Source organism: Pyrgilauda ruficollis, unplaced genomic scaffold, assembly GCF_017590135.1.
Source record: "Pyrgilauda ruficollis isolate IOZ18807 unplaced genomic scaffold, ASM1759013v1 scaffold66, whole genome shotgun sequence".
Lineage (NCBI taxonomy): Eukaryota > Metazoa > Chordata > Aves > Passeriformes > Passeridae > Pyrgilauda > Pyrgilauda ruficollis.
Window position 1 is genome coordinate 5429701 of NW_024528377.1, and position 14956 is coordinate 5444656.

Genomic DNA, 14956 nt, shown 5'->3' on the forward strand with positions numbered 1-14956 from the left:
TCGTGTTGTGCCTCCCTGGCAATTCTGCCCAAGGAGGAAAATTCAGGGTGACTTTTCAGCTAGAATGTCTGATTGAAAAATGCTGACAAAGCCAGGCATGCAGCCAGTTTTGAAACCACAAGAAATCACACGTGTGGAGTGCAGGGGCTGTTTTGTGGATTCACCTTCAATAAACAGACAGATCTCAGTAGATTCATCCAGCAGAGTGTACTGGGGTATTTGCAAACAAGAATTGCTGTGCAAGAGGAGATCCTTGTGTAACTGAAGCAAACTTTCACTGATTGAGGCAGTGCAGAAGGAAGACAGTGACAACAAACTTGTGTTTGGGTCACAGGTGAGCTTGGCATAAACTAAACCAGGCTTAAGGCAGATTGAATTGTACCAGCAGTCAAGCAGGTGCCTTACCCAAAGCTCCAAATACCGGGTGGCACAAAGCTGGATTTAGTCCAGGTTCCTTTGCTCTGATATTTGTGTGTCAGGCAGAATGGCAAATCATTTTAGGGGAGAGGCTGGGTGAGGGGAAAAACACATTAGCAGGTGGGACAGATGGTCATAAAGGGAATAATGCTAGGGGAAAGCAGCTGGCTCAGGCTGAAGTCTAATTTGTGAGACTTCATTCCTGCCTTATGGCTCTGTTTCTGAAGGTGAGCTGAGATTTTCTAGAAATGTAGAGATTTCTAGAAATTGCTGTACTGTGGGAAGTGTGTGTTTGAAAGTTAAGGTGAGAACATAGGTCCTGGTTGTAGTATTGTGCATTATAATAATTATTTTTCAGTCTCTCTAACTTCACAGTAAAATTAAGAAGGAAAAACGTAATAAATGAAGACAAAACCAGCAGCAGAAAATGAAAATAAAATAGCCTGGATTCATTCTAGGGAGCTTCTCAAACATTTTTGTGGAAGACAGTTACGGGGTTACAATTTCAGAAACTATAGCTAATAATATTTCAAAGGAATCAAGCTGACCCATGGGGCTGATTGTGCTGAGCAAAGCTGCAATTTTGTGCCAGTGACCTAAGCAATCCAAGATTGTGGGAGTGCAGAAAACAGGGTATGGTTTTGGTTAAAGCTTACATAAAACATATTGTTCACAGTGGGTCACGGCCAACATTTGAATGCCAGCTTAGCCCTCTGAAGACGTTTCTGCTCAGAATGCAGTGCTGAGCTTTTTATTTTTAGGTGGGCTGAGCTGCTTTTGAGTTGTGCTGCAGTTTCTGCCTGGCTTTGAAAGGTGGAGTCAGAAAGTCCCTGTTCCCTGGGAGGGAAGGCATGAATGTTAGCAGAGTTTCTGGCACTGAGCCCCTCTGACTGCTGCCTGTTCTCTGTTCTCATGCTTTTAAAAGCAGCAGGTCAGAATTGGCATTTCCTCCATCCTGACTGCCACTGAGCTACCTTAATTTGACTCAGTTCTGCAGTTAAAAGTCTCATCCTGGCAGGTCTGTGTTTACATTTAATGTGTGGCATTTAGAGTTGGCTTGTGAGCAGTGATCTTGGAACAGCTGAGAACCATTGAAGGAAACAGTGATTATGCTGCAGTTTCCTGTATTGCAGAAAGTGCCAGATCTCCAGGATTTATCTGCCAAGCTCCTTCCACGTGAGTGAAATCATCTTCACTCCCTCAACTGCTGTATGCATTTATAAATGTTTAAATAGCAGATGGTGATTTGTGGCCACAGCTAAGTTTCAGTTTTTGTCTATAGCCAGCACTGGATCTCTGTGAGAGGATATCACACCAGTCATGGGGAGCAGTCATCCTTAGTGCCACTGAATGAATTTTTGGGAAGTTGGATCAAGAAATGCACATATCTGATTTTGTTTTTACACTTGCACCCAATAATTCCATGAAACAGCACACAATTATGTTGAAGGCACTTAATTTTTATGGCTAAAAATCTGGTAGCTCCTTTAATGCATTCATTCTGCTCATTGTGCTGTCACAAGACAGAATGAATGTTGTTTGGAGAATGCAGCAGTCTGTTTCCATATGTAACTCTGATTTGGTTTCTTTTAATGTGTGAGTTCTGACTTGGAATCCCTGACATTTGATGTTAAGAAACTGAAGGTGTCTGTTGCGCCTTTTATTTCTCTCATATCCCAAAAGATGATTTAATGTAGCCTTTTGTCTTGGGCTTTTTCTTTGTTTTCCCTTTGAGACTGATACATGGAGCACTTCAGAAAGGTATTAGCTACTCCTGTAATGTTTGTCTGAGTTTGTGATCTGAACCTCTGGAGAAACTGGCATTGTCATGGTGCAAAGTTCTTTTGTTTTACTTTTTACCAGCCTGCTTAGTGTGCCCAAGTGGTGCAGGCTTTCTGGGGAGTTTCTAGGGAATGCTGGCTGCTTTGCCACACCGAGGCAGAGTGGAGTAGCTGTAGCTTACAGGTGGACCTGGATTGAGTTGCTCATGGGAAGGCTTCTGGTGGCAGAAGGAGAAATGTTTTAGCTCTTGAATTCCCGTGCTTGTGCTATATTGGTGACATTTTCCCCTAATGTCTGGGAGGAATGATGAGGAGGACTTCATCTTACCAGAAGGCTAATTAATTACTTCATTATACTGTATTATTCTATACTATATTACATTACATCTAAACTGGATCTGCCAAGCACTCCACTGCACAGAATCGCATGACTGACAGCTGACATTCCCAAAACACACAAACACACCTGGATCCGGTTGGTCACTGAATGAAAACACACCAGAATCCAATCACCAATTCCCTTCAGGTGAACAATCTTCCACGATGCATTCCACCTGTGAACAAACACAGGTGCAGCAAATGAGAGAAGAACTGTTTTTCCTTTCTCTGAGGTTCAGAGAATGAGTCCCAGACTATCCTTGGGAAGTTGTGCCTTGCTTTTCCCTGTGGAATGTGGCCACAGTGCTACTCTGAACATCTGTGAGCACTCCCACAGTTTTCTGTGAGTGCTCCCACAGTTTTCTGCCAGGCTCTGAGCCAGTGGGATGTGAGCCCCTGGCTGCAGCATCTTGGGCTTGCTAGACAAAGTGCAGTCCTCTCCTGATGCTCCTGCAGGGCTTCCAGTTCAGGCTATCTCCCCTCCAGCCAGGTGAGGTGCTGGATACACTGAATTTTCCATAGGGACGTATGGTGTTTGTTTCTTGCATTGCTGTAACGTTTTTAAGCTGTGAGGTGATGCTGTGCTACATATTGTACAAATCTGAATATAAAGATTATTTCCACTCTACATGTATAAACCCCCAACCAAAAAAAAAAAAAAAATCTCTGATAATTTTTCCACAAAATCTAAAGCTGTAGTGTATTTACACAAGAAGAAACTGAAATTATTTTTCCAGTGCAGGTTCAAATTTCCATTTGTGGTTCAAACTGAGAGATTGCCAGTGAAAGTTTTGCATTACTGTGAGCCATAATCATTTTTGTACTAAGGGAGCCTGTGATTTGTGGTAAATGCAATGGGATATAGAATTCCTTACTCTGGGAATTGGGAGAGAAAACAATCCATTTTGAGAAAATAGATGGTTTTAAGCTTTATTTTAGAAAACTATATGGTATGTGAGAAGTTTGCTGGCAGTGTGTATGGCTTGGTGTTTGTTTCTTGCATTGCTGTAACGTTTTTAGGCTGTGAGGTAGGTGATGCTGTGCTACGTATTGTACAAATCTGAATATAAAGATTATTTCCACTCTACATGTATGAACCCCCAACCAAAAAAAAAAAAATCTCTGATAATTTTTCCACAAAATCTAAAGCTGTAGTGTATTTACACAAGAAGAAACTGAAATTATTTTTCCAGTGCAGGTTCAAATTTCCATTTGTGGTTCAAACTGAGAGATTGCCAGTGAAAGTTTTACATTACTGTGAGCCATAATCATTTTTATACTAAGGGAGCCTGTGATTTGTGGTAAATGCAATGGGATATAGAATTCCTTACTCTGGGAATTGGGAGAGAAAACAATCCATTTTGAGAAAATAGATGGTTTTAAGCTTTATTTTAGAAAACTATATGGTATGTGAGAAGTTTGCTGGCAGTGATAAATAACAAATAGTTCTCTGATCCTGGGGGTTTTTTTAATGAAAGATGAAATTCTTTTTTACCAAATTTTCTTGTTTCCCATCCAGTGCAAAGATCAAAGTATGTAAAATACTGAATAGTCTGCATTTTGAAACATCATCTTAAAGTCTAAGCTAATTGACTTTATCACATTAGCACATTAGTGTGGCAGGGTTAAAGTTCCACTTCTGGAAGAGTTTAGGAGGCACTGAGCAGTTTTCCTCTATTTTCATTTTATAGAGCAGTAGGTAAAGTTACTGACATGCTCAGAGCATATGGACCAAAGGAACACTCAAGTATTTCTGGAATAAGGAAATATTCACAGTCACAGTTACCGTATTACCTACAGGGCTAATAAATACTAAGCAATTTACATGATTTATATATTTTCAAATATATGTATTATTTCCTCCCCAGCTTGTCCTCAATTTGTCATTTTCTACTGACATCAGTAAATGATTTACCTGCCAGAGCATATGTGCACTCAGTGAGGCTTTAATTCTTCGGGGGTTGTGAGTGTTAGGGGGGATATTAGAAGAATGCCCTGCATTGCCATTTTAAATTCTTAGAAGAATGCCCTGCATTGCCATTTTAAATTCTATATTAGACTCCATTTTAAATTTTGCTTGATGAGATAGAACATTTCCTTTATATTAAATGGTACAGGGGAAGATTTGTTATAGTAATGACATGGTGATGCTGTGATGAGCAGTAGCTCCCTGGAATGAGTGTATAGAAAATCTGCTCTTGCATAAACTGTGTTGAAGCAGTAAAAGAGAAACAGCTCACTGGAGGTGTGTAACAGGATACAGCAAGTAAGTAAATGCTTTGGCAGTGGGGCTCCCATCAGCCCTGGAGCAGGCTCTCTGTGCCTTTGCTGAACGCAGTGCTGGGCTGCTCTCCTGAAGAATTCCTGTTTTCCTGGTGTCCAGCCTGATCCTCTTCAGCTGAAGCCCTGGAAGTTACCATTTGGTAGCTCACCTCAGCATCACCTCTGTGGAAGTACATAGCTGTTAGCTCAGGAGTGCCAAGCTAGAGGCCAGCTCTGTTGTCATAACAATATTTAGCATGTGTGAGCTGGGCCCTGCTTAAGAAAAGTTTATTCTGATTTTATTTTTATTTTTGGCAGAATCTGTTTGCTTTGTGTTATTGTCAGTGGTAGCAAACCTATTTGTTTTTTGTGTTGTGTTGAATTTAGAAAGATTAGTCAGTATAATACTGTTAAATCACTGTACTTCCACATCACCTGGTTATGCATCCTAGCAGGTATGTGTATGCTGCAGAATTATTTCAGGTGATTTGCAATCAAATCCATTCCCTCATCTTTACCTGCCAAGAGGAAAACTTTATCCAGTTCCAGGATAAAGAGTGCTGAGTGGTTTTTGTGATACTCTGCATCCACATGGGCATGGTACAAACTCTTTTTGGTATTACTATTAATAGGTGCACCAGCCTGACACATATCTGCTGCTCTCATTCCAGTTATTAGGAAAGAATTTGGGATCCCTGGCAGCTCCTTTCAGTTTCAGCTCGATGGCAAGTGGTTCTGTGTTTCTCTTCAAGTGGGTGATGTTCTTCAAACAGTTACAGGCTTTTAGCGAATAGATTCTCTAAGCTGGAATAGAGGAACTGACTGTCCTGTTATCTGGAGCTGAAGGATTTGCAAATAAAGCTAATTGTCTTCGGCAAGGAACAGGAGCTTTTAGCCAAGATAAAAGGAAGCTGCTAAAAAAACAGCCAGGGGCAGTTTGGCTGAGTTGATGTATAGCACGGTAATGCTTTGTCACTTTTTTTCACTAGGAGCTTAAGATGTGTCTGTAACAGCACAGAAATTGCACTGGAATTTTAGAGATTGCATTTAGCTTGTATTATTTTCTGGATTTGTTTTTCCCAAGGTAAAGAGTTGGTTTTAAAATGCTGCAAGGGTTAGCACCTGTCAGTGATCAAAGAAAACTTAGAGACTGGCTCCAAAACTTCAAAAATCCATAGTGTCCATACTTATTTGCAAAATTTCTTAAATTTTAATGTCGTTGTGATGTCATGTCCCCAGTTTTGATAGTAAATGTTTTCTTTGCTGAACACACTTGCATAGAAGCTACAATTTAGGAGGAGAATTAAGTTGTTTTTTTTTCCACAGGATTCTCTTGGCCTTCCTGCTTGCTTTTGAAAGGATATCCTAACTTTCCATGAATTAACAGCTAAGAGAGTTGGAAGAGCTTTATGTTAATCCCATCTTCAGTCCCATTTTTAAGAAAATACTGATTGGACTGGAATGGCAAACTGCAGAATTTTCACTGGCAGATCAGACACTGAATTTCATGGCAGTATTTAAGTTTACCTTCTGTCTGCCAGTGTGAAAGGGAGATGGAATCTGAGGAAGAGCCAGGTGTGGTTAACTGAGTGTTTGAAATGGTTCCCATAACGTGCAATATAGAGACTGTACCATGAAAGCATTTTATATTTCCAAAAGGTTTTGAATGCCTGCATTCCATGAATCCACTTCCCTGCTTGTCTGCAAGCTTATTAAAATCAGGGTAAGAAGATTTAATTGTAACTGCTCAGGACTTGGACATACGAGATTATGATTCTATTCTTGGCTACTCCACACAACATGTTTGTGACTGGCCAGGCTACTTAGGCAAAATACTTCCAACTTGGCTGTCTGAAATTTAGGTTTGCAGTTCATTTCTTCCATCAGCATGGCTACTTCTTTCAGAGAAGGTTAGATGCCAAAAAATCTCATTTTTTGTTTCAGTTGCTTCGTGTGAAATACAAATGGTATTTCCCAAAGCAGGAGACAGTACTGTCTTGAATCTTTGTGCAAGGATGCGTTATTGGTGAAATGTCAGAGACCTCTCTGTTCCAGTCTTGTGTCACAGGCCAGTGTGAGCCCTCAGCTTGTGTTAGACTCAAGCCTTCTCCCAGGCAAAGTCTTTCTAAAAATGGAACAGTGTGTTTATGCTGCTGTGCAGAAATGCAGTGGTTGTGAGGCAAGGAGCAGCACAGCATCAGGAATTGCATTAACCCAGCTGCCAGATCCTTGAGAAAAGCAGTTTGTGTTAATACTGACCCCCATGAATGAGGGAACTGCCTATGTCTGCCATTAGTGAAGAATGGTCCTAGCTCTGGGTCTTCTTTTTTTATTTTTCTGTTTTAATGTTCGCTTAGAAACATGTGAGAGAACTTTCTGCTGTTATGGAATTGCAGTCTGTGTTTCCCTAAATGGAATTGCTTCTTTCTGCTCTGAATCCCAGGTGTGACTGCCCTGCCAGAGAGGGTTTTTAGAGCTGACTTGCCCAAAGGTAACGGAGCTTACAGCAGTGTGTTTGTGTTTTTCACAGCAGTGCAGTGGCTGCATTTAAGCCTGCTCACACTGCTGACCCCACTTAGCTGACTGGAGCAGCTGTTACCAAACCAGTGATTCGTGGGACCAAAATACAGCCAGCCTGTCTGGTTTTATTGCAATGTTGAATAGACTCATCAACCTCTTCGTGGTCTGAATCAACACAGAGAGAATGATATTTGAAATGTTTTAGAGAATTGATAGGAAACGTACTAAGTGACTGTTTTTTGTAGATCTGAAAATACAAATAGCTGGAGTAGAGGAGGCAGACCCACTAAAATCAAGTTGATTTGTTTGTTAAGATTTCCTTAATATCAGGTGAAAGGTTTCCTTAGGATTGTAGGAACACCAATCCAGCATCTTTCTTAACCTTAAAAACACATCCTTTGAAATATGTCAGTGGAGAAGAAACTAATCTGAGTAATGGAGGAAAAAAAAAAGCCCCAAACCTATTTAAACTATTACTAAATTATAAATCCATTTAATTTTCCTGAAGCAGAAGAAAGGGATGAGGCTATAAAGATTCAAGTCGTTTTTCCTGCCTTACAATCCAGATTCCTACAAAGCTGGAAGAAAGGGTCTTGATTAATTTAAATGGTCTCTGGATCAAATCAGTGGGAAGTTATGCAGGCAGCATTTCAGCAACATGGAAAAACTCTTTAAAATGTAGCTAGTGCCATTGAAATGAATGTTTTTAGGGCAGAAGAAATTCTTTTATGCTTTCGCCGCCATCTAGCCTGACTGTAGCTTTCCAACATCTTTATTTCCCCTCTGTTATGTTTTGAGGGCTTCAGAATATATTTTCAACTGTGCTGCTGCCCTGGGTGCCCTTTTCATTCCTTTAGACAAGAAATTCATGTCAATTCCAACCACTTTTCTGTTTTCTTGTCGGAACAGGCTTTACTTCCCTACCTACTGCTGCAGATCAAACATTCCTGCAGCAGAGCTGGAGCCTCTGTCAGATCAGGGGAAAGGTTGAAGGAGCCAGCAGGAGGTTGTGCTGCCCTCCTTTTCTTGCAGAGTGTGGCAGGGTTTCATTGTTTGGTGAGACAAATATTTGGGGAGTGTCTGTTGTGAATGGTTTGGGTGAGATGCCTTGCAGAGGATGGACATAGTCCTTCCTGCCATATTTCCTGCTGTTTCCATGACTGTCTCACAGCTGATTCAGAGCCTTGACTCTCTTTTGCTTTGTCATTTCTTCTGTGGTTTATTACCCAACGTGCAGCCAACCTGATGCAATGATTCCAGGACTCAGTCCAAGTACATGTGCTAGCATACTTGTCAGATGAAGTTTCAAGGAAGCTTTATGTTGAAAGATATCTGTTATTTTTGATATTTACCCTGGGATTGCAGAAGATGGATTTTTTTTTTTTTGGTGAAAGTAGTAGTAGTAAAAATAGGGCTTTTTTTCCTCCTCAAATCTTATTATAATATCTTGGCACACTTTCCATTCTCAAGCCTCAGGCTCTGTTGTAAATTTAAAATAGTATTGATGGTAAAGGGATTATAGGATAGCTTACATAAATGTTACTTTATTCATTCTCTCCAGCTCTCCTCAGCTATGCTTTGTTACCTTTCCCCATCACAGTAATTCCTTATGCTTTTTGTAATCTGTCTCCTTCTCAGGATTTGTTCCACTGCTGTTCTCAAGTGCAAGGGCAAAACAAGTAATTCGATTTTGCCTGTGCTTCTGTGTTTGTTTTCACATGAGAAGGCCTTGATCTTTCCTAGGATATGCTTACAAATTCAGCATAAGATAAAAAATTATTGCAGTTGCTTGTGATCTTGAATTAATTACCTGGACTGGAGGTCAGGGAGGTTACTTTTTCATCAGAGGAGATTGCAGTCAGTCTCACTTGGGTGCATGTTAATGTTTTGAGGATCTCTGCTGAAACTTGCTGCTGTTTTTAGGTGACCTGTGAGTTATTTTACAGCTGGGGCTGCCAGGTCTGGTTTTACTCAATTAAGTGATAGAGATGCCTGGTCTAGCACAGTGCTTAGGGAAGCTTGGGTGTGTCAAATGAGTTAGACCTGTCACAGCTTATGGCCTGGGATTTTCAGTGCAGTGCAAATAACTGCAGCCAAGGATTGTTCGGGAAGGCATTGCCAAAACTTCCTAGAAAGCGTAGTACAAAATCTGCCCTTGCCATCTGCACCTACCTGGGATGGCTGGCTGGGGTGAGAAGGGTGGGAATGCCACAAGGAGAGCAGCAGCTCTGGCCAGGGGCTGTGTCAGCCCCAAATCCACACAGAGCCATTGCAGAGGTGGGGTGGAACAGGCATTGGAGTGCCAGCTCAGCCAGGCACCGGGGTGGCTTGTCACAGCCTTGACTGGAAGTGACATGGACCAGCAGGTCACCTTTAATTGGCCCAGCTCATAATTGAGGTGATCTGTTTCGGTCAAATGATGAATTTTAGTTTCATGAGGTCACAATGTGTCTTCTGTACTTGGGCTGGGTGAAGCTTTGGCCTGGAGGAAGCTGCACTGGAATGAGCAGGCACTGTTCATTCATCACTGGGGGGGTTCTCAGAAGGTGTCTCTTGGGGGCAGCAGGTTTAATGTTGCCATATGAGCCCTGAAAATCCACAATAAGCACCTGCTTTCCATACCACTCCCTTTTGCCTACCACAGGCAGGGCAATCTGGTATTTCCTATTCCTTTCCAGAGTGTCCTGGGCTGGGATGTTGGAGGGACATCTTTACATCCCTTTCTGCTGTGGCATGGAGATTTTGCAGGCTTGGGACTGTGTGATTTTACTTTAGAAAACAGGTGCCAAATAGCTGCACTCTGTTAGACCATGTGCCACATCCACTTCTTTTTTTAATCTCCCTTATCCATTTTGTGCAGCATTTACCAGTTTTCCTTCCAGGTTAATGGTTTTATTAGGCAACAGCATCAGGAGGTGCTTGGGAGCATGTTTGATAAACAAAGCAAACAAAACACGAGGCTAGCTGAAAATTCCCCTTTGTGTTGGCAGTACAAACAGTGGAGATCTGGATGGGAGCTAATCCAATCCCTAGTGCATCCTTAACATGCTGCTCTTAGGGCTTGGGGAATGCTGGCAAAGGAAGCAAGTAAATTGCTGTTTGTGAAGGTCATAGGTGATAGCAGTGACAATCTTTTAAAGAGTGATGTTAACATAATAGGCATTGATTAATGAATCAGATTAATCAGACCCTGGCATTTGTCAGCTGGCCTTGCTCTGCTCCCTTTTGTGTGTTCTTCTGAGTGTTTGCCTTCCCTCCCCAAATCCCAAGGGGTCTGTGAGCCAGGTAAGGTGTTGTGTAGGGTGTCCTACTTCTCAGGCACCCAGAAGAGGCTGAGCTAATACTAAATGCAGACCACACTGTGGGAGAGAGTACTCCAAGGATGACCCTCCAGATCCTCCTCCCAGTGTGTTCTCCTCCGTGGAAAAAGGAGACCAAATGCATTGCAGCACTTGATACTGCCTTGACATGAAAAGCATTTAGATTCTGAAAGATTTGGGTGCTGTTGCATGCTGTTAATTTGCACTGCTTGGTAAAAAAATGGAGAAAAAGACATAATGGGTGAAGGAATAGAGTCCTAAGAAAGGATGTTAAGAAAGTAATGACCAAAAAAAGTGGATCTCCAGAGAGCTTAACAGGATTATAAGAACGAGAAAATAATGAGAATGAGAACAATTGCCTTTTTGCCTGTTGAGCGATTGCTGCCCTGCTGGTCTGTGCGGTTCAGCCTGTCTCTAAGGTGTTGGCCAGGCTGTTCCTGCTGTTGTTTGAAGGAATTGTCAGGGTCAGGTGCTGTACCTGACGCTGTTGACTCAGGTGTTGGCACAGCGTCTGAAGGAAAGCTGCTTTGGCCAGATTCTGAGGGAGGTGAGAAAGAGCAGACAGTCAGATTGTGCAGTTCCAGGAAGCCCTGTGGGCTGGGAATTGGCTGCTGCTTTTCTGGGTGAGGGTCGGGGTCTCCTGCCTCTCTGGGCTTTCTGCCTTCGAGGGGCTCAGAGTGAAACACTGTGTGTGCTTCTTCACTTGTTCAGCTTGCTGCTCCTCTGCACTGCTGGTGGGTTTATGAGAAACGCCAGGTTAAAATCCTTTCCCATCCTTAAATAAAAGCTATTGTTAACCCCAGCAAACTTAACAAACTGTTTGATGTGATGCCTTTGAAGTCGTTTTGCTGCCACCAGTGAGGAGGCAGCAAAGGGAGTCGTGAAAGGGAGATCAGCACACTGATGGGAGTTCTAGAGAAGAGGCTTCAAATTATAATTATGGTCCCCAGGCCACTTTATTGTACCCTAATTAACCTAATGAAAGTGACCTGAGAGGCAGGAAGCAGTTGGTAGCACGGGAAGGGAGAGTTCTTTAGCAGCTGTGGCTCTTGCAGAGGTAAACCCAGAGGTACAGCTGTGTTCTGCACACTCACTTCAGCCCCACTGACATCCCTGCTCCCCTGTAATTGTTTTCCTGAGCTGAGTCCTGCACTGTGGGTAATTGCAAACACTTCTCTGTGGTTTTTACTCTGATCCACATCTTCTCTGATGCCTTTTTTTCCTAAAGCTTGGTAAGAGTGCTAAGAGGTTGCCAGGTAAAATTAGTTTCAGGACATCATTAGCTGGTGCTTCTCCCATTGGAGTGTGCACTATCAGAAGAATAAAGGGAAGAGTTAAGAAGAGTAATTGTTGTTTCATCAGATTATGTATTAATTCAACCAGACTAATGCACTCTAATATCTAGACAAGCCTTACAATTGCAGATAGTTGAAACAAGCTTTTAGCTGTTCATGTGCTCCTGCTCTAAGTTAATTTCACATCTAAGCCATTAAGCAAAAAAAACCAAACCTAAACCAAAACAACTAATCCATAAGAAACGAGTCTTTGTTCACTAGACATCTGGAAAATTAGGTTGTTTACAGAGATGGGGGGTACACTTCTTCAAAAGCTTGGGACTGGTTTTGTCTCTTTCAAAATGCATAGAGGGGATGCGAAGTCCAAGACACTGAAATAAATGTCTTGCAGAAACACCTTTTTAGATCAGATAATCATTTTGCAAATTACTTGATCAGTATTCTGAGCTGTCTATTGCACAGAGGAGCAGGATTTCACCTGGGGGTCTGCAGTAAGGGCCAGTGCTTTCTGAGTTACGTTAGGAAGGAAAATGGAGCTTTGAATATGGTTCTTTGAACTCTGCCTGGCCTCTGAGCAGCAGTTTAAATGCTCAGAAGGAAGCATAGGAAGAGAAAGGAGAGGGTGAATCAAGGCTCTGCCCTCTCTGGTTGTTCAGCCCCTACCTGTGAATAAAAGGGGACTGACATGCCAGAGGTCTGCATTCCTTATTTCCCTGCTGTTCTTTAGGATGATTCACACCACAGGAGCTATCGCAGAGAATATTAACTCTATCCCAGCCAAAACCTTGTCTGCAGCTGGTCATGGGCTTATAAGAGAGTCTCTGCAGTCCCTGGTGCAGGGGAGCATTTAGCCTCTTTGCTAATGGGATGTTCCTAGGATAAGTGTTTGAAGGAGCAAATTATTGTGGCATAAGTGACTTGGCTGGCTCTGATCTCTCACATTGGTTTTAGGTATTTAAAGGAAAATCAGTGTAACATCTGCTTAGTTGTGATGGTGATTAATTTCTGATGATCAGCTTATGTTCTAAGGTTTAACAATTGGGTGTTTCTGGAACTTGTACAAGGGTGTTAACCTAAGTGTCCAAGAGATTTCATGTGCTAATTTTCTGGGTTTGTATCTTGTAATATTTCTTTAACTTAATTCTTAAACAGAATTTCAAAATACGCTACTTCTTGTATAACAGCACTGTGTTTATGTTTGTGTGCACTTTATGACTATTTTGCCAGCTACTAAGAGGTTAGTTGCCTTTAACCATCATGTCATTAAATATCCCTACAGAGAAAATATTAAGGCTTGTCCTTGCTTACTGATGCAGAATAATTTTGAATCAGTCTGACTTCATTATTTTGATACACTTCATTCTTGTCTCCGTGTTCCTTCAGGCTTCCGACTTGATTATCACCCCAGCTACAACATTCAAGGAGAAGCCAGACCCCACTGGTCTGGTGTTTGGAACTGTGTTCACTGATAACATGCTGACAATTGAATGGTCCTTGGATTCAGGATGGGAGAAACCCTGTATCAGGCCTCTGGAGAACCTCTCCTTACATCCAGCCTCCTCAGCCCTGCATTATGCTGTGGAAGTGAGTAGTGCATTGATTTGGAAACCACTCTTCTGTTTTATTAGCCACAGTTTTGTAATACAAGGAGTATTACTGCCTTAAGTTTATTAGTATTGAGTTACATCTTGTTCTACCTGGTGTTCTTCCAGAGTAATTGCATTGTTTACAGCAGGGTTATGTGTAACACAGAAGCAGCTGTGGCCCGGGGTTGCCAGCACACTTAAAATCCTAGCCTAGGGAAGGTGAGCTCTTTCTTGAGCGGTAATAAATTTATTTTAAAAACCATTCTCGGTCACTGACAGTGGGTTGGTCCAGTTGCTAACTCTGATGTGTGTCAGACCATGAGCTTCTCAGAGTAGCTTTGATTTGGGGGCTGAACATGCACTCTGTAAAAGTCACTTCAGGCTGGTTTAAAGCTGGTAGCTTGCATTGCAGGACAGACTAGGCAGCTGCTTGTTGGAACTGAACCAGTCCCTCGAGCTCAGGGCTAGATCTGATGCACTCACTGTGTCCAAGTGTGTTTGAAGAGGGAAGAGACAGCAGGGAACTTTGGGAAGTGCAGTGTTAAGTCGGAAACCAGCGTGGTTAAAGTTTCCCTGCTTAGCTGATTGCTGCCCCTGGTGCCTGCAGAGCAGCTTGGGCTGTGCTCACACGTGTGTGGGAGCCCCAGCAGGGCACAGAACCTGAAATGGGAGCCAAAGTCTCCCACTTCTGGGTAGGTGGGAGTTATTTTGCCTTTTTTCCTTTTTAATTTTTTTTTTTTGTGTGTATTTTAACCACTGGTACAAGGGAAGCTTTCCCTGCTTGTTGTCCCTGAGCTGCCGCCTTCACCATTTTTATTTTGACTGATTTTTTCCTCATCTAGTCACCAAGCCTCCAGAGGTCCTGTGTAAATTACAGCAGGTCCCTGTGACTGAGGCTGCAGCTCTTGATCTGCCCAGGAAGTGAGAAACCACGCTGGAGTCCCAAATCTGTATTTCACTCTTAGTAGCACACTGCTTTAATGCTCGGCCTCTGGCCTGGTCTGAAATCATTGCTAATATGAATATGCTCTTATTTTTTTTTCCCATTTTTTTTTTATTCTTTTACCCTTATTGCATCACGTTTCCTCTAGCCAAGAGGACAGAGAGAGGAGAATCTGGTGTCATTGCTGTGGCTCAATGAATACACAGTGGGTATAATGAAAGTGATGAGTTTGGCATTCCCTCCCCTTTCTCCTTGCCCTTCATGATGCAGTGTGGTAATCTGGATCTGCTGAACTCCAGATCCAGCTCCTGTGATGTACAGATAGTGCTGTTCTCACACCACTGTAGCAACCAACCATCCAGCAACCACAGCAGTTGCTTTCATTAAAGCTGAACATTTCTGGAACACATCACTGTCTCCCTTTTTTAATGAGTGAAAGGTTTTACTGAGCTCT

At 42.3% G+C, this 14956-nt stretch overlaps 1 protein-coding gene across 1 annotated transcript in view; it reads left to right on the top strand.

Annotated features, from left to right (window-relative positions):
• Positions 1–14956, top strand: part of BCAT1 (branched chain amino acid transaminase 1) — a 52552-nt gene that overhangs the window by 16354 nt on the left and 21242 nt on the right. The window contains exon 3 of the mRNA XM_041484436.1: positions 13357–13557. Coding sequence (XP_041340370.1) covers positions 13357–13557 — 201 coding nt within the window. The remainder of the gene's footprint in view (positions 1–13356; positions 13558–14956) is intronic.